Source organism: Hordeum vulgare, chromosome 6H, assembly GCF_904849725.1.
Source record: "Hordeum vulgare subsp. vulgare chromosome 6H, MorexV3_pseudomolecules_assembly, whole genome shotgun sequence".
Classification (NCBI taxonomy): domain Eukaryota; kingdom Viridiplantae; phylum Streptophyta; class Magnoliopsida; order Poales; family Poaceae; genus Hordeum; species Hordeum vulgare.
The window spans coordinates 96,025,399-96,053,188 of record NC_058523.1 but is presented as its reverse complement, the minus strand read 5'-3'; the positions used below and the strand labels follow the sequence as shown (position 1 = coordinate 96,053,188).

At 51.3% G+C, this 27,790-nt stretch overlaps 1 protein-coding gene across 2 annotated transcripts; it reads right to left on the bottom strand.

Moving 5' to 3' along the window:
• Positions 1-642: 642 nt before the first annotated feature.
• Positions 643-27,790, bottom strand: LOC123403953. Of its 2 annotated transcripts, XM_045097855.1 has the most exons (12): positions 27,175-27,784; positions 19,919-20,016; positions 19,743-19,829; positions 19,441-19,654; positions 18,934-19,061; positions 18,662-18,850; positions 18,475-18,550; positions 18,257-18,389; positions 5,832-5,945; positions 5,642-5,735; positions 1,530-1,609; positions 643-1,010 (listed from the first exon to the last, which is right to left on the bottom strand). In XM_045097855.1, exons 1-11 carry the CDS (start codon positions 27,736-27,738, stop codon positions 1,573-1,575), a joined length of 1,734 nt encoding a protein of 577 aa, XP_044953790.1. In that variant the 5' UTR covers positions 27,739-27,784; the 3' UTR covers positions 643-1,010; positions 1,530-1,572. The 2 variants fall into 2 exon arrangements, with proteins under 2 accessions (XP_044953790.1, XP_044953791.1); XM_045097856.1 differs by lacking the exons at positions 643-1,010; positions 1,530-1,609; positions 5,642-5,735; positions 5,832-5,945 and adding an exon at positions 16,014-16,206 and having other exon boundaries at positions 27,175-27,790.

Here is a 27,790-nt window from a genome sequence, read left to right as displayed (position 1 = left end):
CAAAAACGGTGAAGAAAAGAAGAAAATCCAAGGGGGGGATGGAGGAGATGAGAGAGGAGGCGAGAGGAGTTCTTCCTTTGTTCTTCGGGCGTCTGGGAGGGAAGAGATGGGGGTGGGGCGAGCGGCCCGTGGCTTATAACTATCCAGAGGCTACCGCCAGGGAGCCTTGCGATAGGGTGGGACGAAGGGGCGGCAGCTGTTTAATGCTATTGACGTGGATTAGTTGCCTACCATCAAGGTCCCTGGCAGTAGGGTATGTAACCTTACCGCCGATCTCCCTGACGGTAGGCAAAAGGGTCAGATAAAAAAAAATCAAATGGGGTCACATCCAACTAATCTATCCACAAAGGGTCAAAACACGAAATTTTGCCTCAACTAAGTCCTGGCTCAGCCTCGCCAGGCACACCACACCTCGACTGAATTATCCAAGTGTGTTTTCCAAGCAATTTACCTAATCAGATGTAACACCTGCATCCATCAGGTTATGGTCCTTACAGCCTTGCGGGATTTGAAGAGGCGCACACGCTGGCCCTTCAGACAGGCAGCAACAATGCGGTTTCCCCAGACAGAAGCGCTAGAGACTATCGCCAGGCACCACCTCTCACTATGCCTACCCAGGGCACCAACCAGACGCGCCACACATAATCAATTAAAGCTCTCATGTTCGAGACAGGAAGTAATCCTTTCCTGCCATAGAACGATTAATAATTATATAAATACAGACAGGTAAATTTGACTGTACTCCATTCAAATGTCAATGATAAATTTCCCTCAATTTCAAAACATCCAGGGAACAGACTTTGGAAGGTGCTACAAAGTCTTGTCGGAGTTTCCATATGGAAAAGATAAAACATGCCACAAGGTTTGTATCCAGATGCTGTGACTGAATCTTCGAGAATTGTTGGTTGTTCTGTAACTGTACAACCTTCCTGTAGAAAAACTGCTGTCTTCTTACGGCCTCTACATTGCACATGTTCCCAGGTCTCGGCTAGGGTGGGTAGTCCATCCACCTGCCAAAACAGAACATCAACACAAGATGAGAATAATCCACAGCTCCCACTCTGAACTGAATACTTAGATCAATAATCATTGGAGATACTAAGAGCGTAAATACTTAGTAATTCGATGCGATGACACACGTTATGGTGGCACATAGGTATAATATGATTTTATCCTATCTATTTTTTATAAACTAGCCTAAATTATTGTTTCAGGGGCAATACCAGCAACACTAGCATAAGTGATATTCTTTTTACACGCACTAGCTTTTTCCTGACATAGCATGGGCAAGGGGTTTGAAGAAGCAACTGAGATCCCCTGTACAAATTTCTGCACATCTCCGCTATTATCTTTTACATAAGTTTCCTGATATAGCATGGGCAAAGGGGTTTATATACGCTTTGTTGTTAGAACATAAATATAGTGACGGCGTAGTTGTAAAAGAACATATTTCCATTTCCCTGTAAAGGAAATGTGGTGTATCCCAGAACCCATAAAAAGAAAGGCACAAAGAAAGGACAAGTAAATACCATGAAACAGTTGAAAGAGCAGGAGACTGGGATCAGTAAATCATTACGCCCAGTTATGATTTCTCCGCAGACGTCGGGATCTATTTTAAACAGTTGCAAAAAGATACAGGGTTAGCCAACAATTACTTCCATAGTGAGAATGAAGGCCAACTTGCCAAGCTGGTAGAACTTCTCAGGTTAAAAGAAAAGGAGAATAAAATATCCAGCCCAATCTAAACAGGAAATTTGTTAATACCAAGCATATTGACACAGTTCTACACAGTGAAGGAAAGACTGAAAACATTTTTTTTTTCGAGAAAACGCAAGCATTGAAGGGGGGGGAGGGGGGGGGAGTTACATCCTCCTAGGAGGCTAGTACATCGGTGTTACAGGAAGATCAATGGACGTCCCAGGATGAGGGCAGAGATATCCTAAGCCCTTTAGCCCCGGCTTTAGCCCACCATCGGGATTCGTCCTTGATCTTGTCAACGAGTTCATCTAGCGACGGAGTTACATGGTCGAAAACACACGCATTTCTATGCTTCCATATCATCCACGGCACCAAGAGTACAACCGAAAGCAGCGCTTTGCGAAGCGGGGTTGGCGTGGCATCCCTCGCCCGAAGCCACCAGTCCTGGAGCGTGGCATCCTGAGCTGGCGCCGGAGCCGGCAGGCGCAGCCAGGACAGGATCTCATGCCAGGTCTGCCTCGCGAATGGGCATGTGAGCAGCAGGTGCCAGATCGTTTCCGGCTCTTGGTCGCAAAGGAGGCACCGAGGGTGGTGAGGAAGGCCATGGCGGGCGAGACGCTCTGCGGTCCAGCAGCGGTCCTAGTTGGCGAGCCAGTGAAAGAACTTTACTTTCGGCGATGCCCAGCCCTTCCAAATCAGCTTCCACGAGCGGCAGGTTATAGATCCGTGGAAGGTGGCCCGGTAACATGACCGCGCTGTGTAGATGCCATTGGCCATCCAGTTCCAAACGAGCTTGTCCGGCTCGGTGGACAGGATGGTGTGCGACACAAGCAGCCATAGTCTGAGGTACTGTCCAATCTCTTGCAGGCCAAGGTTTCCGTGGATATCCCGCGCCCATGCATTGCCGCCGATGCCCTCCGCCACCGTTCGCGATTTCCTTCGGTTTTTGTGATGCACAGGTACAGCAAGGGCGCGTGCTCGCGGATGGACTGACCGTGGAGCCAGCGGTCCTCCCAAAATAGGGTTGTCGCTCCGTCCCCGAGCTGCATGGTAGTGGAGGCGTGGAAGAGGCCGCACTCCTCAGGGGTAAACTGCAAGTCCAGGCCTTGCCAAGCCCGGTCAGTGTCCGTCCTCGAGAGCCATAGCCACCTGAGCCTGAGGGCAAGCCCGGTGCGCTCAAGGTCGCGGACACCCAGTCCACCATACTCGATCGGCCGGCAGACCCGTCGCCAGTTCACGTGACAGTGCCCTTCATGGGCAGCCTCGCGGCCAGCCCAAAGGAATCCTCGCTGAATCTTCTCGAGTTGCTTCAGGGTTTTCTTCGGGGACGCAAGGGCGAGCAGCTGATGAATGGGGATAGCACTGAGCACTGACTTAACGAGCGCCAGCCGCCCGGCCTTGTTCATGAGCCATGCCTTCCACGACGGGAGGCGCCCAGCCACCGTGTCAACAAGCGGCTGCATCTGGGCCGCGGAGGGACGGGTGGTGAGCGGGATGCCAAGGTATGTGATAGGCAGGTCCGTCGCCGGGCATCCAAGAATCTCCAGCAAGTCAGCAGTCGACTCGTCACCATGCAGCGCCGTGGCGGAGCTCTTGTCGTAGTTCACGTGGAGTCCGGAGGCTGCACCGAAGACCCCCAGAATGCTCTTCATAGCGAGGACCTCATCGGTCGTGGCGTGGCAGAACAGCATCACATCGTCGACGTATAGCGAAATAGCTAGGATATCACGGCGAGGGTGAAGGCGCCGGAGGATGCCGATCTGCAGGGCCCGCTGCATGAGGCGGCCGAGCGTGTCGACAGCCAGGACGAATAGCTGCGGGGATGACGAGTCACCTTGGCGCAGCCCGCGGCGGTGCCATATCGGGGGGGCGGGCACTCCTTTAAGCATGACACGAGTGCTAGCCGACGATAGGAGGATGGCAAACCACTCCCGAAATCTCGCTCTGAACCTGTATTGGCGCAGGACCTCGAAGAGGAAGGGCCAGGATATGGAGTCAAAGGCCCGAGTGAGGTCGAGCTTGAGCATAATTCTCGGTGCGCCCAGGTGGTGAAGCAGCTTGAGGGATTGCCGGACAAGGATGAAGCTGTCGTGGAGCATACGTCCGGCAATAAAGGCATTCTGGTAGCGGCTCACCAGGCTGTCGAGCTTTGATGCTAAGCGCAAGGACAAAACCTTTGCAAAGAGCTTAGCCACAATATGGATCAGGCAAATCGGCTGGCAGTCGCCAAGCCTGTGGGCGTCGGCGCGCTTCGGCAGGAGGGTGAGCAGCGCTTGGTTGAGTTTGCTGAAGCCGCGCCCGCGCAACGCCTAGAGTAGCTCGAAGACCTCGAGGATGTCCTGCCTGATAATGTTCCAGCAAGCGCGCAGGAACTCCACGGTGAAGCCGTCCGGCCCTGGCGCCTTGTGCGCGGGCATGCGCCTGATCGCCTCCCAGATCTCCTCTGGGCTGAATGCCGCCTCCAGGCTCGCCAGGTCGACGGGCGTGATGAGATGCTCGAGGTCTAGCGTGTGGGCTCGGTCAGGGGCTGTGCCCAGCAACCCGTCAAAGTGCGCAAAGGCCGCCTGGGCCATCTCCTCATGCTCGCAGAGCACCTGTCCATCGACAAGCAGGCTGTGCACTCGGTTCTTCTGTCGGCGATACGTGCATTGCCTGTGGAAGAAGCTCGTGTTCGCGTCGCCATCCGAGAGAAAGGAAATGCGAGCGCGCTGCCGGGCAATCGTGCGCTCGAGCGAGGCCAAGCCAAGATAGGCCATCTTGAGCTGTTTGCGCAGCCAGTCTTCCGGGGGGAGCGCGCGAACCTCCATCGCCTGGTCAAAGTGCGAAATCAGCTCACGGGAAATAGCAAGTTTGTTCCTGATGTTGCCCGTAGACTTGGCGCTCCAGCTTGTGAGGGCACGGCCTGTAGCCTGCAAGCGCCTGACCAGCCGCCGAAAGGGGTCGGGGTCAGTCACCGATCCCCAAGCCGTGGCTACCGTATCGTGAAAGCCGTCGAGGCACAGCCAATACTCCTCGAAGTGGAAGCGCTTGTGAGCCGAGGGCATAGGCGAGCAGTCCAGCAGCAGTGGGCAGTGGTCGGATACGACGGATGCCTCAACCGCCAGAAGATCAATCATGTTGTGCAACCGTCTTGAATGCACAAGTATTTACAGAAAATTCTTTTTGAGACCCAAACAGTTGAGCAACTGAGCATGGCTTACAGAACATATATATTGGTTATAATAGTATACAAACAAATATTTTATCTCGATACCAGATATGAAGAAACTAAGACTCGGGCTATTCGTTTCCAAAAAGAAACAGAGGACCAGAACTCCACGAAATTAAGGCATCAACTATCTATTTAGGAACTCCAGACTACATTATTCAAGCATCCGGAAAACCACTAGTGAAAAAAGTTCACCTAAGCTTATTTGGAGAACCTTTCAATGTAAATCGGTTACCTTCCTAAAAAATAACCATATCACCAATGAAACTTTATTGAAGCATTTGCAGATGAAATACTGGTGATGGTGAATGCTGGCTAGCTACTGCTTTTCATGAACATGTGAAATGTATATTGCCAAGGAAAGCCTTTTGACAGCATACTGTAAGACAGGAAAAATATATATATGATCCTTTCTTAGAATGCTACACCCTCTATTCGTTAAGATCAGACGTTCTGGCAATTTAATTTCAACAGCCAAAACGTCTTGTATTAATGAACAGAGGTGGCACTTCATAGCATTATGCTTCACTATAATGTTAAATTTCCCAATCATGGCAGCACAAATACACAATACCAAAAAAAACTTTTTACGTAATTAATTTAGCAGATCCAACATTAAATAGCAGATGGGGTAACTACAGTAAACACATTGGTGGCAGAAAACAACTTGAAGCAGCAGGCATACAGGCTTTAGGAAAGAGGGTTACTGAAAAATAAATTGGATGAGCTCGATACCTTGTAGTTACATGATCTTCAACTACTTTATGCTCGTCTTCAGTGAACATGAACCACATGTCTTTGTTCTTGGTTCTATTTTCTTCATCGAACTCTGATATAAACATGGTATTGCTAGTCACTATATATTGCTAATCACTATATATTGCTAATGAGTAAAATGAAAACTAACATCGTAATAATTACAAACCTTGACGCATGATGTTTATATTGTTATTACAATAGCCACCCAGCTTCCAGTATTTTACTCCTTTGTCTTCCATAACAGGCGTGGTCCTATGAACACGTTTCAACACCCCTAATTCTGGCACAGTTGGGAAATACAAGAAGAAAATTAATATAGAACAGCTATATACCTTTATTTTGCTGAACAAAGCTTGGACTATTTACACATCACATGAAAAAACAGAAGGATAAGAAAGGCACCCTAACTCGCGAGTCAAACGAGACTTGGACCTAAGTGATGATGCATACGTCTACACCTCCCACCAACTGAATTAGGCTCATGTTGGTTGTAGTAATTAGTAAAATAAACAACCAGTGTATGTTTGAAATGCTAAGAGAATGGATTAAACATTTTCAGTTAGTCCACGTTCCGGAAAATAAACTACCCGGCCAGTCTAAGACTTCACATTATACAAATTATGAACACAAAAATATACCAAAAGTTACAAGTAGAATATAAATTAATTGAAAATAAAAACCTTAGACACTCGGATTATGCTTATTTTGCATACTAAAGGTTGTCAATGAAAGATTATGTGAGGTTCAAAGGGGTTCTTCATGATTGCTTCTGTTCTACCTTATTAACTATAAATAGGGATTAATTACTTTAGTTCTGATTTAAGACTGACTTCTGTATCATATTAAAGAAAACAGACAAATTCTCAATTCAAATTTTTAAGGTGCATCTCATATCCACCCCTTTTAGTAGGACAAGTTATGACGACTAATCAATATTACTGCCAGACCTGGCTTTAGAAGCATTTGCTGTAAACCTCAAGCAGCCCATGGCGCACACCTTCTTTAAAATCTAACACCAATTGTACAAGTTCACACTACCACCATCTAGATTTGCCATAGCTACCCACTATTTAACCTAGACTAGATTCAAGTGAACGCTATTGTGTCCTGATGGGGAACACAGTAGTAACTGTGATGGATAGTAGGAAGAGAAACGAGATGCGAGACTAATATTCCATGGTGCCATCACAAAGACTGCAAGTGATACGGCACGGAGAACAAAGAGGAAGAAGTTTGGTAGGACAAAGAGTGCGTATAAAGGAGGTGATGCAACATTATTGGGCAGTCATATAAGTGGACCAACCAAAATAAAAGAACATGACTAAGTGTTGATTATATTCTTTTCGTAAAAAAGAGTTGACTATATTGCACCAGGTGCATCACATTTCTCCCTCTAGCAAGACAACTTATCATCGTGTTGTAATTGGCTAGCAACCAGTCTTAACCTCGGCAGAATTTTTTCGAGAAAACGCAGTGAGATACATGCGTTTCTTTGTATTGAAAAGGAAGAGTTTATATTACAATCCTCCTAGGAGGGGCAATGCTGGGAATTGAAAAGCCTATGACTAGTGTACATCCCAGGTCTGTGGGTAGATGATACGGAGACCGGCCGCTCCTGCCTTGGTCCAGAGCGACGCCTCTTCCTTGATCTTGACGACCAGGTCGTTCAACGAGGGTTGTGTGCCCTCAAACACACAGCTGTTACGGTGTTTCCATATCATCCACGGGGTCAGCAGGGTCACGGAGGCGAAGCCTTTGCGCATGGGGTGCGGCATGCTCCGCTTGGCGCGGTGCCACCAGGCGAGAAGGGAAGTCTCATTGCTGGGGGCGGCGCAGGGCAAGCGGAGCCAGGCGATGATGCTTTGCCAGACCTGCCTGGAGAAGGGGCAGCGGAGGAGTAAGTGATCCAGAGTCTCGGGGTCCTGGCAGCACAAGATGCAGGGGTCGTGGTGCTGCAGCCCTCGGCGTGCTAGGCGGTCGGAGGTCCAGCATCGATCCTGGTCGGCAAGCCAGTGGAAGGACCGTACTCGGGGTGGAGCCCAACTCTTCCAGATGAGCTTCCAGGAGGCGCTGGGGATGGATCCTTGGAGGGTGATCTTGTAGCAGGACTTAGCGGACTAAGAGCCATTCGTAGTCCACTTCCAGGAGAGTTGGTCAGGCGTGTTGAACAGGGTGGTGTGCTCGATGACGTTCCAGAGGCAGATGTACTGGCCAATCTCGTGGACACCGAGAGTGCCCTCGATGTCGCGAGCCCAGGCGTTGGCATTGAGCCCTTCAGCAACTGTCCGCTCCTTTCTTCTGCGCTTGGGGATGCAGGCGAGGAGCCGCGGAGCTATCTCGCCGACAGAACGGCCGCCGATCCAACGATCGATCCAGAAGAGGGCCGAGAGGCCGTTCCCCAGGGACATCGTGATGCAGGCGAAGAACAGGGCGCATTCGTCCGCCGAGAACTGCAGGTTGAGCCCGCTCCAAGCTCTGTTCCGGTCGGTGTGGCTGAGCCAAAGCCATCACAGGCGGAGAGCCAGCCCGGTGCGCTCTAGGTCTGGAATGCCAAGGCCTCCAAGCTCGATGGGGCGGCATGTGCGCCGCCAGTTCATGTGGCAGTTACCCCCATTGGCAGCCTCGCGGCCCGCCCACAAGAAGCCATGCTCGATCTTCTCTAGTTACTTGATAGTCTTCTTGGGCGGAGCAAAGACAAGCAGCTGGTGAATGGGGACTGCGCAGAGGACAGATTTCACCATCGCGAGGCGCCCAGCCTTGTTCATAAGCCAAGCCTTCCATGACGGCAATTGGCCCCTCACCTTGTCTACCAGAGGCTGTAGCTGCGCCGCCGTCGGTCGCCGGATCATGAGAGGGATCCCCAAATAGGTGATCGGGAGCTCGGCGATGGGGCAGCCGAGCAGCTGCACTGCCGCGGTTGCCGCCTCCTAGTCACAGCGAATGAGCGTCGCTGTGCTCTTGGCGTAGTTGACGTGAAGTCCGGAGGCGCGGCCGAAGAGGCGCAGGATGCCCTTGACCGCGGTGATCTCGTCCGGCGAAGGATGGCAAAACAGCACGACATCGTCGGCGTACAGCGAGATTGCCGGTACCGTATGCCGCGGGTGTAGTCGCTGCAGGAGACCCAGCGATGTAGCCCGGTTGACGAGCCGGCCGAGCACGTCGACGACAAGCACGAAGAGCTTCGGGGACAGCGGGTCGCCCTGCCGGAATCCTCGGCGATGCCAAATCGGGGGGCCCGGGTCGCCATTGAGCAGCACTCGGGTGCTCGTCGAAGATAGCAAGATGGCCAGCCAAGCTCGGAAGCGGGTGCCGAAACCGTAGCGGTGCAACACCTCGAAGACAAAGGACCAGGAGGTCGAATCAAATGCTTTGGTCAGGTCCAGCTTGAGGAGGGCGCGCGGGGCTTTGAGCTGGTGGAGAAGCCGCGCCGATTGCTTGACGAGGACGAAATTGTCGTGGAGGCTGCGCCCAGGGATGAATGCGTTTTGGTTCGGGCTGAGGAGGCGATCTAGCTCAGGGCCGAGGCGGAGGGAGAGCACTTTGGCGAACACCTTGGCGACGAGGTGGATGAGGCTGATCGGCCTGTAATCCCCGAAGGTGGCGGCGTCGGCCCGCTTGGGGAGCAAGGTGAGCAGCGCCCGGTCGAGGCGGTCGAAGCCTCGGCCGCGCATGTCGTAGAGCTGCTGGAAGACGTCCACAAGGTCTTGCCGCACCGTGGGCCAGCAAGCGCGCAAGAACTCTGCAGTGAAGCCGCTGGGGCCCGACGCCTTATGCGCGGGGAGTCGCTGGATAGCGTTCCAGATTTCCTCGGCAGCGAATGGCTCCTCGAGGGCGAGGAGGCCGTCGGCGGGCTCGATGAGCTCGTCAAGATGGAGCGAGCACTCGCGGTTGACGGCGGTGCCAAGCAGGCCATCAAAGTGTCCGAAGGCCGCGTCCGCCATGTCGACGTGGCTAGAGATCGTGTGCCCGTCGATGCTGATGTTGTAGATTCTGTTCTTCTGCCGACGGTAAGTGCTCTGGCGGTGGAAGAAGGAGGTGTTGGCGTCACCGTCCTTCAGCGAGATAACCCGCGCTCGCTGGCGGGCTATGGTGCGCTCGAGCGAGGCAAGCCCGAGGTAGGAGACCTTCAGCTGGGAGCGTAGCCAGCTCTCGTCGGGGGTGAGGGCCCGGTCCTCTTGCGCCTTGTCGAAACGAGAGATCAGCTCCCGCGCGATAGCAAGCTTGAGGCGGACACCACCAACCGAGCGGGCGCTCCAGCTGGTGAGCGCGTGGGCGGTGGCCTGGAGACGTAGCACCATGCGCTGGAAGGGATCGCAATGAGTGACGGAGCCCCAAGCCATGGTCATCACGTCCTGGAAGCCATCTAGGCGGAGCCAGAACTGCTCGAAGTGGAAACGTCAGTGAGCGTGAGGCAGGAGGCAGCAGTCCAGCAGCAAAGGGCTATGGTCGGAGATGACCGACGCGAGGCAGCGTAGGTGGCACTCCCCATGAAGCTCTTCCCAGTCGGAGGTGCACAGGACGCGGTCGAGGCGCACGAGCGCCGGCGGCGATTGCTCGTTTGACCACGTGTACCGGCGGCCGTTGAGGTAGACTTCCTTGAGCGCGAGGTCGTCGATCAGGCGGCGAAACTTGCCCATCATGCGGCGCTTAAGGTTGCGGTTGTTCTTGTCCTCCTCGCGGTAGATTAAGTTGAAGTCCCCGCAGAGCATCCATGGTCCAAGGCAGGCAGCTCGCACGTCGCGAAGCTCCTGTAGGAAGGCTATCTTCGCCGCGTCGGCTTGGGGCTCGTAGACCACGATAAGCCATCAGGCGAGGGCGCCAGGCATGACAACTTGGGCAGAGAGAGTGTGTGTGGCGAGCGACTGGTTGGAGAGGGCGACGAACCGGCTCTTCCAGGCCAAGAGTATGCCGCCGCGGGTGCCGACTGCCGGCAGAAAGACGTATTTGTCGAACTCGGTGCCAAGCGTCTCAAGGACGGTCGACGAGCAAATGAACTCCATCTTAGTTTCTTGAATGCAAACAATGGATGCCTCGGTGGTACAGATCAGCGAGCGGATAGCCGAGCGGCGAGCGCACGCGTTCAAGCCGCGGGCGTTCCAGATTACAAGTTTGAGGTCGTAATTCATGGTAACATGTTCGACAGGAGCTGCACCCAGCGATTAGATCGCGATGGGGCCGCCGTCCACCGGGGTCGCGGTCGGCACCGGTCCCGGGGGGAGGCAGCTCGCGATCGACCAGCGCTGCGATCACAGCGAGCACGGACCGGGGAATGGGCGCCGCGAAGATGCCGTTGTAGGCCCACAACTCGGCGGCGGTGATCTGCTGGTTGACGCCGAGGATGCCGAGGGTGCGGAGGACCTGCACCTGCGCCCGACGCTCAGCAGTGGGAGGAGCAGCGGTCTTGGAGGCCGATGAGGACGCAGATCGGCCCCGCCGGGGAGAGAAGTTCAGTGCCGGCTGGCGCGGGCGCTTTCCTGGGGTGGGGAGGACAGCGCTGATGTGCTTAGTGGCGGCCGAGAGGAACTCCCCTAGAGTCCATGTCTCGGTGGGACGCCGGTGACGCGGTCGCAGCATGGTGATTGGCGGGGAAGCGAAACGGCCCGCAGGGGAGGCGAGAGGACTGCATGGCGCGTCTGCAGGGCTGATTGGCGCATTCGCAGGAGGTGGGGTAGACGGGGTGCTGCCATGCGCGTCAGCAGGGGGTGGGGCAGCCGCAGTGGTGGTGGGCGCGGTAGTGGTGGGCGCACCCGCATCAGCCGCGGTAGTGGTGGGCGCATCCGCGTCTGGCGAGAAGGTGGGGGCGGGACTGGCAGGGTCCACCGTCATCGCGCCTCCACCGACCGGGCCAGAGTCTCATCATCTGTGCAGGGATCGGCCTCGGCAGGGATCGCTGCGTCCAGAGATATGGACCCCACTAAAAGCAGCTGATCCGGTTGGGCAGAGGGGGTTGGTGCAGCGCGAAGCTGTGTCCCGATGCCCTCTACGATCGCGTCGGGCGGCCGCGTGGTCGAATCTAAGCTGGGGCCCGCGCCAAAGTTGGGGGCCTGCGAGCGATCCAGAGCCACAGGTGTGGGCGCCCCCTCTGCGGCATCTGATCCTGTCGGCCTGGGGATCAGAGGCAGGGCAGGTTTGACTGCTTTGTCGGGCACTTTTCCAGGCGGCTGACGAGGTCGACGTGTACCGCGGGCCCCGCGTAGGCCAGGCCAAGGGCGGATGATGAGGAACGGGAGGGGCGCCGCCGGCTGGGTCACAGTACGCCGGACTTCGCAGGTCGAAGACCAGCCAGCAACCCCTGCGATGTCGTCGACGCGCTGCGGGCGCGGGTTGCGCGGCCAGGGGAGGTCGTCCATCTGCATGCCGTCGGCGCGACCAGCAGGGATGCAGCCTGTGTGGCGTCTCTTGCGACCACGGCGACGTTGGCGGGCACGCCTGGCAGGGTCGTCGTCGCGGCGCTCCTGGTCGCCGTCCTGGCCGTCGTCGGGATCAGCCGCGGGGGCGTGACTTCTCGGCGCAGGGGCGTTCAGCTCAGCGCGGGCGAGCGTGATGGCCACCTGGTACGTGAGGGTGGTGATGGCAGGGGCGTCCGACTAGTGGCGCAAGGGGAGCGACTCGACGATCTCCAAGGTGGCGTGGCGGTGGATGCGGGCCGGGTCGGGTGTAGCCTCTCGATCTAGCAGCTGCTGCCCAGGATGTGCTCCGCCGTGGAGAGATGCCAAGCCTGGGCGGGGATCCCACGGAGCTCGAGCTCGACGCGGTAGTCCAACCTGCCAGAGCTGGCATGCGCGAGCTTGCACCATGGGCGCAGCGAGAGGGAGAAGCGAGGGCCGGAGATGAAGTGGTCGCCGGCGAGGTGGTCCTTGAGCTCGCGGGAGGCGAGGACGATGAGGAAGTCCTCCGGGTGGTGGAGGTGCACGGAGAAGTCGCCGGGGTGCAGGGCGAGGGAGGTGTGCAGCAGCCCGGCCACCTCCTCCGCGGAGACGGCGGGCCGCGTCCCAGTGATGGTGGCCACCATGGCCCGGCGCAAGACGCCCTCCGTCTCCTCGATCTCGACGGAGCGGGTGAGGATGACCCGCACCGGAGCAGACGGGGCATCGGGGCGTGCCTGGACCTCCATGGGGGGCAGCGGCGTTGGTGTGCGGAGCGCCACGGGACGCGGCATCACCGGCGGCGCGGTCCTCGTCGTAGCTGCGCGCGGGGAGTGGGCGCGAGTGCTGGTGCGGCGGCGGTCTAGGCATTCCCAAGACTCGTGGCCAGACACAAGGCAACGGCGGTAGCGGACGTCTCCTGTGCAGTCGCGCACCCTGTGGCGCGAGTCCAGGCAACGGAAGCAGAGGCCCGTCGCCTCCTCGACCGAAGGGCTGCGGGGACAAGACGGAGCGGGGCCTTGCTCAGCGGCGCGCCGAGGGCGGGGGCGTCGGTCCCGACGTCGAGGGAGTTCGAACCCCTCCTGGTCGACCTCGGCTACGGCTCCAGCACGCTCCACCTGCTGCTTCCCAAACGCGGCCCGAGGCGAGCCGTGGCCAGCACCCTGCGCACACCAGCCGCAGGAGGAGCGGGTGGGTTGACGCGGGGCGGCGTGGCAGCCTGCTGGCGCGCCGTTGGGGCCGGGGAGCTCGGGGAGGTGGCGACCTTGCTGTAGGAGCGCGCGGAGGAAGAGCCGTCGAGGGAGACCTGCCTGCGGCGCTCGTGGCCGGAGGAGCTCGCCTCGCTGGAGCAGGAGAGGGCCATGGCTAGGGGAGGGCGCCGGCGGAGCTCGACTGCGGCGGGAGGATGCGGGGCAGAGCTAGGCTAGGGGCGGGTGGAGTGGGGAGCTGGGCGGAGAGCGGAGCGGAGCGGAGAGCGAAGCGGAGCCATCAACCACGGCAGAATGACTCATCTCATTTGTGGCATAAGCCCTTTCTAGCGGTGGTCCACCAACATTTAGTATGAGGCAGCAAATATGAGCAAAGCTCAAGCAATTACGACTTGGCAGGGTACATAATGAGCATCCCGTCGGTTAACAACAAGATGATGCCAAAATAAAAGCAACATCGGCGACACAAGGAATTCCCAACGATGTTTGAGTAGCTATCTATGTTGATAATCGCAGTTGGATCTCACTGATATTGGCAGCATGTCAATGTATGTCTCAAGGACCAGTGATGGTTGTGTTCTTCTCAAGAACAGGCTCACAAGAAGAACACATTGATGTTTGTATATTCCTAGTGTATGCCAACGAATGTTGAGTTGTTGATGGTTACTTCTTATACGTAATAAAAAATTTGGTTCGGTTGGTCCGTTCATGCTTGATACTTAAATTTTAGTGCATGTTGAGTCATGGCCACAACAATTGCGCATTTGATAAGACAAAACAATGGCTTTGATGCCAAGTTGCCACATCCTCGTTGCTTGATCTTGGAAATTAAGTTGGCAACGCAAGAAATAACTTATGTCAGCAAACCATATTGTCCTAGGGTCGCGATGGTACGAGATCAAAGAGGAAAGAGGATTTGTAGAATAGAGAGGATGTGTAGGGATGACAACACAAGCGGTGGAGATAAGAGAGATAAAATTTATTGCCTTGTGCTCCCAAAATAGCAAGTCAAATCTTATAAGAATCACACAAACATGGAACCTGATACTATGGTAACTAATTGATAAGGTAGTAACTTAAGATATAAGCAAACTAAGTGACCAAGCTTAATTAACTAATGTTCGTATTAACTCCCCTACAAAACGCATGCACTGGTCCATTATGAGCACGATGGCATCTCCACCCTTGGAAAGACAACGCATTCTATCGTCGTAGTTTAGGGGAGCTATTAGTGATTGTCTCCATTGTTAGATTTATCTGGAAAAGCACCAATGCTAACAAATGACTTCAATGGAAAGGTGCCCATTTACTCGTTTCAAGGATGAGCCATCTACCCGTGATACACTATCTCATTTAACAAGCATTGGGGAATGAGATGGCTATCCTTTGAAAACACCGATATCTCATAGAACTACAAAACCGAATGTCGCTTGTAAGTTCATCGGATTTCAAAACTTCACGGCCATGCCGATATGATATGCTAGTCTGATAACCAAGCTTGGGTTAATTTGGATTGTTATTATATCCTAAATTTGTCGTCGTATGAGGAATCTTCATTGAATTGAATTTACTACCAAATGGGATAGCGTTCATCATGTGTATGTCCATCAAAACTTGACTGGGTGGGTGTAATAGGATCACCATGACTCTCGAAGTGCCATGAGGGATCGACTTAGTGCATTCACGAAATGGTGATCTAAGTTTTCTAGCGGTGGTAGGTCAAAAAAGGAAGATGTCCAATGGTGTAAAGAGCAAGGCTTTTAACATCAAAATTGGTAGGTTGGTGACACCTATAGAACACTATGCGACATTCATATTTCAATTATCGTTTGTATCCATCCTTGTCGCAATTGTTTGTATTTTGACAGGGAAAACAATAATGGGTCCGGTGGTGTCTAACGTCTTATTCTCGTCGCAAGGATAATGCGAGGTTGTTGTTGCATCTCAAAAACCTTCTTACTCCGCCCATTAAGTTGTATAAATTGCTTACATTGACTTTGAATAGTTGATCAATGGCCATACAAGTACATACCTTAAAAGTCATAGAGAATGGCTTTAATATGAACCTGTTACACCCCTCACACAAGGAATGCAAGTATTTCGAGTAAGGGGGAGTACAACCTTCAATCGGGTGCCATGAAGAAGATATTCACAACAAAGTGGAGAGAGGGGAGAGAGAGATGGGCCAAAAACCCTTTAGGTTGGTGATCTCCGGTGGCGGTTTGCGTTACTCGGTTTTAGCGGTGCTCCATCTTCCATGCTGGCAGAAGGTGATAAGGTTCCCCTTCCTGGCGACAAGCTGACAATGTCACAACGGAAGCCGAGGGCTCCTAGGAATTTCTTTGTGGTTGGTTGCTCTGCTCCCTTCTCTTCGTGTCATCTTGGTGCCATGCTTCCTCCTTCTTCGACGGCCATCCCCGGTAGCTTTCCTGCTCCTTTTGGTTGTGCGTGGATAGCGGCGGGTTGCCGGCAAGGTATATCCCAAGTCTAGGTGGTCGCTCTAGGGCTACTTCACACTGCGAGGCTAACATCCTTCTAGCTCTCAAGTGTGCATTTTTGAATTCCAATGGAGCGACACCTTTCGTTCCAAGGCGAGGGGGTAGAGTCCCCCTTAAGTGGTAGAGATGGAAGGTGTTGTGCTTGCTCCAGTTGCAAGGTGTACATTGAGTATAATTCCCCTAGGATGGTCAGCTATGTCTTGCTTGGCTGCTTCGGCCATGATTTCTTCAGTGCCAAGCATGGAGCGCTTCTTCTTTTGCAAGTTGTGCTCTCTTCTTTTCCTTTTCATAGGTGCTTGTAATGGTTGTAGCTGTGTTTGCTCTCCAGTAAATCCCATTGTATCAGTTCAGCCGTTGTGTTTCCCTGGTGTGTTGCATTTCTTGGCGGTTGATGGCTTCGTTAAATCAATCGGGCTCATCTAGAGCCTTTTGTCCAAAAATGATGTGTCGTAAAAGGGGAACACAAAGCACTATAGTGGAAACAAGTTAGCCAACATATAACAATCTTGATTTACTTGACTCTAAAAGGATGATCAAGTTGCATTTTATCATGAGTTAAAAATTCCATCCCATTGTGACAACGTCATGGAGCACGTATGAATAAATTAAGGTATCAACATATTACCGTATGTTTCCTTTTATGGTATCCTTTACTATCCATATCCATAAACCCTATTGACATATCCATATCAGTTGCTCTCTTAACTTAATTTCACATGTATTAATTGGTGCAAAATAACCTAGAATATCTTGAGCCTTACATATACTAATTAATATATCCTTTCATGTCTCTACGGTAATCCAAGAAAAAAGTTAAGCAATAAATCCAAACTACACGGTTAGTTATGTCACATAATATAAGGCTAATGCTGAAAAGACTTGACACCCATTCACCCGGAAAGAAAAAAAGAAGAGGCTATCTTCTCTTGGATGGTTATGTCACATGCATTTGAAGTTCCTGCCCTCTTGTAAATATTTTGCCTCATGTTCTGTGGGACATGGGGACACAATTATTTTCTGGCAGGATAAATGGTCTGACTTGCCATTGCTTCGGAAATTCCCTTAGTTGCATTCTTTTGCTAGAAATGAAAAAGAATATTTGCGAAATTTTAGTGCAAGAAGTGATTGGGCTGATAACTTTCATCGGCCTTTGTCTAATCAAGCCTATAATCAATTACTCCAAGTCCCAAGCATAATCCCAGTGGTTGATCAGAATAGTAAGGACAGATGGCAGTGCAATGGAATTGCTGACAAATTCTCATTTATGAAAATGTATAAATACCTGGTGGGCGAATTTGAGGCTCCAAAAGTTTTCAAATTAATCTGGAAGATTGCTAGTAGACTCAAGCATACATGCAGAATAGAATTAACGCAAGATACTTGCTGAAACGAAAAGGTTTCATGACGACTGATCACTCCTGTCCTATATGTAATCATCATCGTGAAGAAACACTTATGCATCTGCTTTGGGATTGCAGTTTTGCTCAAAGTTGCTGGGACACTCTCATTCCTGGAAGTAAATGAGGTACATCTGTCTATGAAGATACATTGTTGGCTCTTGAGGATCTACCAAATTCTATTAGTATGGAGATTGTTATCCTGGGATGCTGGAACGTCTGGCTTCAGGGCAGAATTGGAGATATGCCCTTAAAGATGATTTGACTCGACTTAAGTTCAGAATCAAGGACAAACATGTTGTTTGTTTCCAGGAGTGGTCCACTTCTAGTACTATGATCATGATACCTAGAGCTGGAATTGGATGACTCTCTCTTTTACCCGTAGGTCTTTTGCAGTTTTCTTTCATTCATATTTGTAAGATAACTGTTTCTATTAATGAAAATTATTGTAGATCAATTGTTCTACTGTCCAGGGTTTCAAAAGAATGTCTAGATGTATGAAAAAATTGGGTTGGACTACTCTAATAATACTTTTATATAATAAATACTTGAATTTATCCATTTGTTAACCCATAGTCAGTACACATTCATGGATGGTAGGAAGACAATTTGACGTTAGTCAAAGTTAGATACTCCTTCCAGTCTTAACGTTGACCATTTTCTTCTACTGCTCCCTCCGGTCTTTAAGAAGATAATGTTTTTAAATACTAACACAATCTCCAAAATAGTACATAAATTATTAGTTTCCAGTTTGGTATAATTCTAAAACCTGATAAGATTGTCGTATATATATGTGATTTTCACTCACTCAGTCAAAATATTCTAGAAGATTTGGTGGTTAAAGTTTTAAAAGTTTGACAAAAACTATGCCCAAAATATTGTGTTTATGTGGACTATACTGAGACAGATTAATAAAACCTAGTAAAGTACTTATATTACAAAGATATTTTCTAGAAAAAGTTAGACATATTAAACAGTGCAGGATGGTGTACTATAGATGATGTGAAATAATATAATAAACAAAAGTGAAAGATAGTAAACAGACTTAAAACTACACAGATGAACAAAGCTAAACAAATAGAACGCAGGAAATGAAGATAAATCAAGGCATACTGCCACAGACCATTCCAGGCTGCCTGCTTGACTTCTTCCGCTTCCTTTATTTGAGAAAGGATATTATCAGCTTCCTCATTGCTAGCAGTATCTCCTCCTTCCATTACTTTAGCCATCTCATATCTTCTTTTTAGCTCATTTTGCTATGAAACAAGACAAAAAACAATGATCATTAATGTCAACCAAGTGACTTGACCACAAAAAAAAGGAACTTCGCAGGATAAATACCTTTCTGGTTGCAGCTTTGATTTTTTGTGTGGCCACACATTCTCTATCTTTGATGTCAATGCAGGTCCTCAACTTTCTGACAAAGTTACAAGATAATTAATATGACAGTGGTGAAGTGATGCCACGTTTAAAAAAAAAGACAGTGGTGAAGTGAAATACTCCAGCAAATATGGTAGGCTGTACTTACTGAGAAGATAATGCCTCATCACACAGACAATTCAGCACCTCCAGCTTGCAAGAAGGGTTCAAATATCTATATCCTGATACCCCCTGATTTAAGCAGCTAAGAGTGAAATGTTCTGTATGTAACGTCAAAGTGATGTACTGGCCGACTTTTTTTATCCATTCATCTCCATGTCTTGGATACTCAAAAGGTCTAAGAAAAAAATAACCTCATTTACCCAGTTATTGACTGCATGGGCAGAACTACAAGGAAATACCAGTTTGGAGTATACTTACTTATCTTTGCCATCTTCTATGACGGACAACAACTTTATGTGAAGGTCAGCAACAGCTGAAGACACCTCTTCAAGTTGAGTTAAGTCACTGAGAGTTTCTTCTGGTTGCCCCTCCGTTATTCGACAGACCTGCTTAAATCATTTGGTACATTATTTATTATACAGAAGAAAAGGTCTCCAAAAGCAAGCAGGCAGCTAAGAACAGTTAAACATTTTCATTTACAGAAACAGATACCAAGTTTGGTGCCAGATTATAAAAAAAATACAAATAAACTTTCTTTAGATTGTAAATTGACAAATCATAAACAATATGCCCCTCAAGTTGATGATCTATTTTGCGTTAACAAGACAGAAGTAATAAGAAAACAACATAATTGTTTAGCTCGGCAGCATTCTCAGACAACTTAACTAACCGTAACTAGCTAGCGTAAATGAGGAGTAGATGCATCAATGGTTCAATACAACACGAAATGATAAATAATACATACTATTTGCTTTCCGTAATTACCTGGCCAAATGAGCGGCAGAACTCCAGAAATTGAATAGCAGCACCAACATCTTCAGACTGCAGCTTTATACCTGCAATGCAAGTCACAAGAGTGCCCCTGGGTACAACTATTTCATCCTTGAGAGCATCATTGCTCTCAGTTTGCACCAGGTTGACCTTCGGCCTCTTGCTAGCACAGACCATTCGCCCCGTCGGAGCCTCCCCTTTGCGCTTTCTGCCAAATAAAACCAGATAAAGAGATCTCTCAACAAGAACAAAAATCTAAAATCCCTCATGGCAAGCATCTGCTTCAGATTGTTTACCTGCACCTGCTGCAGTTGCAGTCATTCCTGCATTTGGGGCATTCCCAGGCCTCCTTCTTCAACACCTCTTCCGCAATCAAAGGGTACCTGTTAAACAAAGAGAACATCAACAAACAAACTCAAACAGGATTGCCTACCACAGGCTCTAAGAAAAAGAAGAGATGAAATTATTTTACCTGTTACGTATGCAATTCTTGCAGTATCTGAGAGAGCACTTGCCCCTCTTATTGGACCCTTTGCAATCTGCCGTGTCCCCTGTTTTTCTCTGACGGCACTGAGGAATAGCAAAACAGAAGGAAAAAATTAAACGGAAGACCATTTCTCTACAGAAACAGTAGGACTCTGCTGCATACTTTCTATAGATTTTGGTTTATATTACAAGAATGAAAGGAAAAGGAGCTCAGGGCTAAGAGGCCCCTAGAACGACAGAACCTCCATATAGAAAGGTTCGGCAATCTCTGTTTTTAGGCTCGAAATGCAGTTGATGCAGCTGGTCAGTATGTCGGGAGCTCCAGTTTAGACAAAAAATATTGCCAGCAGACTCTAGCGAAAAGACATCTGAAAAATAAGTGGTCTCTGATCTCCATCACGTCTTCTCCACATATAACACGATAGTAGTCCTCAATAAAAAAATTCCTTCAGCGAAGCATACCTCTGGTATCAAGTCTGTGTTTCTTTTGACAGGAAGATCCGATATCACCGTATCTGCTTCTTTCAGCAGATGGAGGCTTATCGAGTCAGCAGAGGGTTTATGTGCTCAGTTTTGTAAAGCTGAGGTACAACCCAACTGGTAATGTCCTTGATACATTTTTTACCGGTGAAGCATCCCAAGCAAGGAGAGGAATTGAGTTCGGTTTGGAACTGCTTAAAAAGGGGGATAATTAGGAGAGTCGGTAATGGTAATTCTATTCGAGTCTGGAGGGATAATTAGATTCCAAAGGAGCCTTCGCTGAAGATTCAGCGTAGCAGGAGATGTTCAAGGATACGACGTGTGGTCTAATGTTACTGGATGGTGAACAGTGGAATGAACCTTTGATAAGGGAAGTTTTCTGGCCAGGTGATGCTGAGTTGATCGTGAAGATGAATGTATCGAGAGGAGACCTTGAGGACACCCAAGTGTGCAACTTTGAGAGTAGTGGATAGGGTTGCTTACAACTTGAAGCATGCTGACCCAGCGATGGCGAGCAGCAGTAACAATCCTGATGGGGAGCAGTCCATGTGGTCGCTGATTTGGAAAGCGCCCATGCCAAACAAAATTATAGTTTTTGGCTGGAGACTGGCGTCAGGCAATCTAGCCACTAAAAGAAAGAAAAAAATGGCAAAGGTCCCTGGAAGCTGACAACATTTGTAACATGTGTGGGTGTGCTGAAGAAAATGGTTTTCATGCGGTGGTGAACTTCGCTAAAGCCCGTGTGTTGAGGGAGGAACTCCGAATTGCGTGGGACATCCCACATGAGCATGACTTTCAGTATTCGGAACCAGAGTGACTCCTTCTGCTCCTCTCTAGGATCAGACCTGAGCAGCACGGCCTCATGCTTCTTATGCTGTGGCGTGCATGGCACCTAAGAGCATCTCTAACAGAAGCCCTAAAAACGCAGCCATGCCCAGAAAACTTCCTTTTAGGTCACTTCGGGCAAAAAAAAGCCTCCAATAGAAGCCCTATAGGTATATGGTGCACAAAAAAAATGTATGGCCTGCCCAAATTATTGTTACAACTGCTGCAAATATACATCACCACCAGCAGTTGCCCAAAAATCAATTCGGCTGCGGCGGGAACCCCAACAAGTGAAATTTCGCACTGCCGACTCGCCACCTACAGTGACGGCCGCCGCCAGACGCCACCGCCACTCCATCAGCCGCACCCAGCCCCGCTGCCACCCCGCCGGCCAAGACGTTTGCCGCGACCCCCTCCGCCGCCTCCGGTTCGGGTCATTCCCCAACCTATACACCGGCCGAAATGATTGTAGCCGCACTACCGTCGGACGCCGAGGTCGATTAGCAGCCAGGAGACCTCCAATTGACCAGTGAGACCACCACCAAGCCGCAACTCCGTTTGGAGCACTCTGCGCCAAGGCAGCGCCGCCAGAGTTGGCCGCACCCTCGGCTCCCCTCCGGTTCCTGGTCCCTCCTGGCTCCTTTCCTAGGCAGCCTGGCGGGCATGCCTGGCGGGCATCTCAGCCCTTGCGAGCTACTCCAGCCAAAATCGAGCTCGGCGCCAGCACTTCCATCACAGGAACTGGCCGTTCTCTGTCGTTCTGGAACTCACAGGTTAAATGGCCTCAACCCGTTTATATTGCCTACCCAAAGCTGGAAAATAAACATCTCAGTTGTGGATGGCTTGACTGATAAAAGATGAATTACACACATAAATTGGAACCCAGACTCTGAGGTCCTAATTGAATACATTGATTTCTAGCATAAATCATCTGCCTTCTCTCTGTCCAATGTGTTGGATAAGGTGGAATGGAAGTGGACTGAAAATAAGAAATATACTGCCAGCTCCGCCTACACTATTCAGTTTATTTGCAAAATTGATTCTCCCCTCAAGAAGCTTATATAGCAAATCAAGCTCCCCACGAAGGTCAAATTCTTTTCATGGCTGAATGATCAAGGAAAATGCCTAACTGCGGATTATCTTGCTAAAAGGAGATGGACACATGATCCCATTTGCTCCCTTTGCATGAGTGCCCATAAAGCACTGCGCCTGTTTGTTCACTGTCGTCTCCCTACAGGTATAAGGGGGTCTTTTCCTCGCGAGGTTAATTTTTCCCTTCCCTTTGATGCCGAATGGTAGCACTTTAAAGTTTGCTAAACTGGTTTTTTTTACAGGAAGAATTCCAGAGCCACTGGAAAGCTGGTGGGGTGGTGGTCCAGTTAAAGGAGAGCTCGTCTTCCGAAGCATTAATCCTGATGGATATACCAAGTGCTCTGAGGGCCTCTGCCATCACCGCTGTCTGGTGGATACCGAGCCCTAATCTATCGATCCGTGTGTGGCTTTGCTGCCCTCGATGGTGAGGTGGCGGACCCTCAAGTTACAAGTTATGGTTTGTTCCCTGATTATTTCGAGCCTGTGTGGCAAAAAGGAAACCAAAGCAAGGTGATCCCAAGACAGGGACGGCATGGAGGCATGTCATGATCACTGCAACACCAGAACAGCATCCGATGGAGCAGCAACCTTCACTACTGCAGCAGGCAGCAGCATTGAACAGTGGATCCAAGTCCAGCACAGCCCAGCACTGTGCCGTCGAGGTGCCACTCCAGATCTTATGGTCTGATGTTCGATCCTTTCGTTCTGACCGGCGTCGCACTAAATCACCTTAAATGGCTGGTAAAGCACTACACATAACGCACAACGGAAGGCACATAGTGGTAGAAACTAGGGTTCTACCGGGTCCTGGCCGGAGGTTGTAGGGGAAAGAGGGGATCGGTTGTGGTCGCCGGCGCAAGGGCGCCGTCTCGCACTGATGGGGGCGCCGGCGCGATGGAAGAGGCGGCTAGGGTTAGGGCACCGGCTCCTAGTTGGAGCCGATCAAAATAGATTGATCTTTGCTTAATCTCAAAAGTGTTGATTACATGACTATATATAAGTTCCCTAGGCTATAATAAACTGGGCTAAGCCCCTAATATTATTAAGATAACTGGGCCAGTTTGGCTAACTGGGCCTATGGTCATAACATTTCTCTCCGCCTGCGCAAACAGCTCGTCCTCGAGCTGGACATCTAGAAAATGTTGGCGGAACTCCTTGAGCTGCTCCCAAGGTGCCTTCGGAGGGTTGAACTGGTCCGAAGTACGTCATGCATCAAGGCCTGGAATGTCGCCGGCGCATTGGAGAGACCGAAAGGCATCACCCAAAACTCGAAGTGATCGTGATGGTAGCCAGAACGCAAGTCGAGCGTAGGGAATAAGCGTGGCCCTGGCGGCTCTTCCCGGAGCTCCTCCACGACCGGTATAGGAAAATTGACCCTCGTCGTCGTGGCAGTGAGAGCACGGTAATCGAGGCAAAAACGCCACGAGCCCACGGGCTTGTGAACAAGGAGTACCGGTAAAAGGTCGTCGTGCCGCTGCAGGAGATGAGCCAACAGGGGCGGCTCAGAGTCTGCTATGGCGGTCGACAGCTGAGAGGGAACTGCTGGAGATGTGCCACCCTCGCCCTTCCACTGCACCATGCGCCCTTGACGCCAGAAAGTCATGGTCAATGCGTCGAAGTCCCAAAGGATGGGTCCGAGCGTCCGCCCAAGTCGACGCCGATGCACGTGATGGCAAAGGACTCGTCGCCGATGAGGATGGGAACCTGCTGCGCAATTCCGTGGCAGCGGAGACGGTCACCATTAGCCACGGTAACTCAGAGCTGCTCGCCGCCCGTCGGCTGGAGGGCCAGGCGACGCATAGTAGACGCGGGCAGGAAGTTGTGTGTAGAGCCCGTGTCCACGAGAGCTAAGAGGAGCTCCCCATTAACCGTCACTGGCAACAGCATCGTTGTTTACGCTCGTCTGCCGGCAAGGACATGCACGGAGACCACGAGAGCGGTGGCTGACGCCGGGGCTGCCGCCTCGGCAAGCTCGGAGGAAGTTGTATCCTCCGCGACATAGTCGTCCGCCTCCAGGTAGAAGAGGCGCGGGCAGACGTGGCCTGGCACGTAGGGCTCACCGCAGTTGAAACATAACCCCTGGCGACGACGCTCGTTTTGTTCGGTCGGGGTTAGCCGACGGAACGGTCGAGTTGCTGCCGTGGCGGGCGTCCCTATCGCCGGCTGGGCAGGCCGGCTGAGTGCAGACATAGCCGGCTGAGGGGGTGGGCGAGGTGCCTGGGCCGGGAACGCCTGCTGCATAGCCACCGCCCGCTGCTCGAACGCGCGGGCATAGTACATGGCCGTCTGGATGTCCTGTGGTCCGCGCATCTCGACATCCACGCGGATGTGGTCGAGGAGGCCCCCGACGAAGAGCTCGGCCCGCTGGCGAGTCGTCACGCCAGGCGCGTGACACGCCAGGGCCTGGAAGCGGTCGGCGAAGTCCTGCACCGTGGAGGTGAAGGGTAGGCGGCCAAGCTCCGCCAACCGGCTCCCTTGGATCAGAGGCCCGAAGCGTAGGAGGCAGAGCTCGCGGAAACGCTCACATGGAGGCATGCCGCCCTCGTCCTGCTCGAGAGCGTAATACCACGTCTGTGCGGCGCCTCGGAGGTGATATGAAGCGAGCCAGGTGCGATCCGACACTGGTGTCTGTTGCCCCCCAAAAAACTGGTCACATTGGTTGAGCCAGCTCTGGGGGTCCTCAATGCTGTCATAGGTGGCGAAGTCCAGTTTGGCGAAGCGCGGCGGCGTGTGGGTAGGGCCGCCCTGGTAGTACGGCTCGTCGGCACAGAGTAGTGCAGGGGTCGGCGTCGGGTACCCATCGGGGCCAGAGAAGCTGGAGGGCACGTCGTACTGCGGGGGTGGCGCCGGTGGCGACTGGATGTGCGGCGGCGCCGAGGCCATCGTGTACACTGGCTGTGACGACCCGGTCACCCAGGCCGGTAGAGGGACGGCGAGGGGGGAAACCGGAGCTGGTGGATCGACACCCCTGGCGCAGAGGTAGGGCCCGGCCCGAAGGTGGTTTGTGGCGGCGGCGGCAGCTGCAGGGTCGGCTGCAGCAGCCCGGCCGAGGGTGGCGGAGGCTGCCAGGGCAGCCACGACGGCCCGGCGCGGTCTGGTGGTGACGCGACCGGCGGCGGTCCGTAGGGGATGGCCAGGTAGAGCCGGATACCCTGAACGGCGGTGGCCAAATCGCGGACCGCGCCGGTCAATTCCTCCGGGGTGAGGACAGCAGGACGCGGCGCGGCGGAAGAGCCCGGCGCGGGCAGTTGCGGGGCGCCGGCCGTGGTGATCATCGGGGTGGTGGTGGTGGACAGCAGCGGAAGGGTTGAGGTGGGCGGCGGCGATGACATGATCGCACCGAAGCTATCTGATACCAAACTGGTAGAAACTAGGGTTCTACCGGGTCTTGGCCGAAGGTTGTAGGGGAAAGAGGGGATCGGCTATGGTCGCCGGCGCAGGGGCGCCGTCTCGCACGGATGGAGGCGGCGACACGATGGAAGAGGCGGCTAGGGTTAGGGCACCGGCTCCTAGTTGGAGCCGATCAAAGTAGATTGATCTTTGCTTAATCTTAAAAGTGTTGATTACATGACTATATATAAGTTCCCTAGGCTATAATAAACTGGGCTAAGGCCCTAATATTATTAAGATAACTGGGCCAGTTTGGCTAACTGGGCCTGTGGTCATAACACATAGTTTCCAAAACAGAACCAAAAACGCAGAAGAAGGAGGACGCACAGCAACACAAATACGAACACCACCCTAAAGAACAAGAGTCCACATGATAGGTACAATTTTTATGAAACAAACACTGCAAAATTAGCAAGTGATGATGTGCATCCACCACGTTTCTGAATATATAGATTGATAAATATCCATATTGTTAAACCTTTTAGAAGGACAAATATCCATATCTATGACAAGAGTAATTCAATGGCAGAAAATAAAATAAGCCAAATTTCAGTGTACTTGTTCCAACCAACCTATTAATTAATATAATACTGATTCGATAAGTAACTAGAGCAATATGGTACTTCAACTAAATCTCTAGCATTTCAATGCACGTTCCAAGTTGAATAGTACTTATTTGGTAGGAGGAGGTGTTATCAGCATATGTATGATTCATCAACTATCATCTCTGAACCTTATTTTCTTCCGAACCTAATTGCCAAAGTGGTGGAACCAAAATCACAGCCCCCCTAGTGCAAACACGAATAGAACTAAAAGGTACTAAGAAGCACCAGATGGCATTTAGGTGGTCTTACCATCATCTTGTTCCATGCAACAGATTGCTGGGAGCAGCTCCCCAAATGTAAAGATCAATACAAACATGAGGAATCATCCAACGATTGTGGCAGTTCCCTAGAAATAGGCAATATAGTAGCACTAACCTAGTGGAACGATGTATAGGATCCTAACAATTAGTATCGCATCCTCACTTTCAATATTCATAGGACAACCAATCATCCATGAGCAGCGCCAAGAATTTATCTACCAAGTGCACTACAGACAAGATGTCTGCCAGAAATTATCTTCCAGTGAGGGATGGATGTCTGCCAGAAAAGATTTGACACAAAATAAATCCCAGGACTTATTATAATGATTATAAGCATCCTAGGAGCAGGTATTATATGCCCAGTCCACTACTACCCCTCAAGCCCTAGCAGAGCCGTCGCCTGCTCAAGCCCAGTACTAATCGTGGGACATTGGTCGCTAGTACTTATCTGCACGAAAGTTCTTCTCTCCCGATCCCCATCCTCTCAATATGTATCGGATCTTGCGAATTCGTTCAGTAATCGTAGCGGGAGCGTAACACTACTCGTCCATCCATGATAAATTAAATTAATTAACGTACGAGGGGCTCACCTGGTGACATGTCCACGGATCGACGGGGACGCTGAGGAAGTTCGCCTCCAGGCCGGCGCCAACCTCGTCGCCGGCGGCCTTCGTCCCCGGGGCGACGCCATCCGAGGCACCGCTGTTACTCTCTTCAGCACCCACCTCAGAGCTGGCGCCGCTCCCCTCCGAAGGCAAGCCGTTCGTAGACCAGCCCTTTGCCGGTGGAGGAGGAGGGCGAACGATCCCACGACCGGAGCTGACGTAAGCCCCAGATCTAGCGTCAGATCTAGGGTTGTAGTTCAAGTTGGAAAATCCGCCGTCATCCACCTTAAGCCTCAGATCTAGAGTATCACTAGATCTAGATTGAGAAGGCAAAGATAAAGTTGTTATTGCAGGATTACCCTCCTCTTCTTTGTACGAAGTCGGCGATAAGTCCCAATTCTTATGTTCATGTTGTTCATGCTTCCTTTGAAAATTTTGACGAAGCTCATCTTCGTAGCAAATCGAATCTGACAAATTTAATTTTCCATCATCAAAATGGTGCTTGCCATTAGAATTGTACTTAGAAAACGGACCACACGAACGATCCATCACCGTCACAAATCACAAAAGGGAAGGAGATGGTTGGGATGATAAGAAGAGT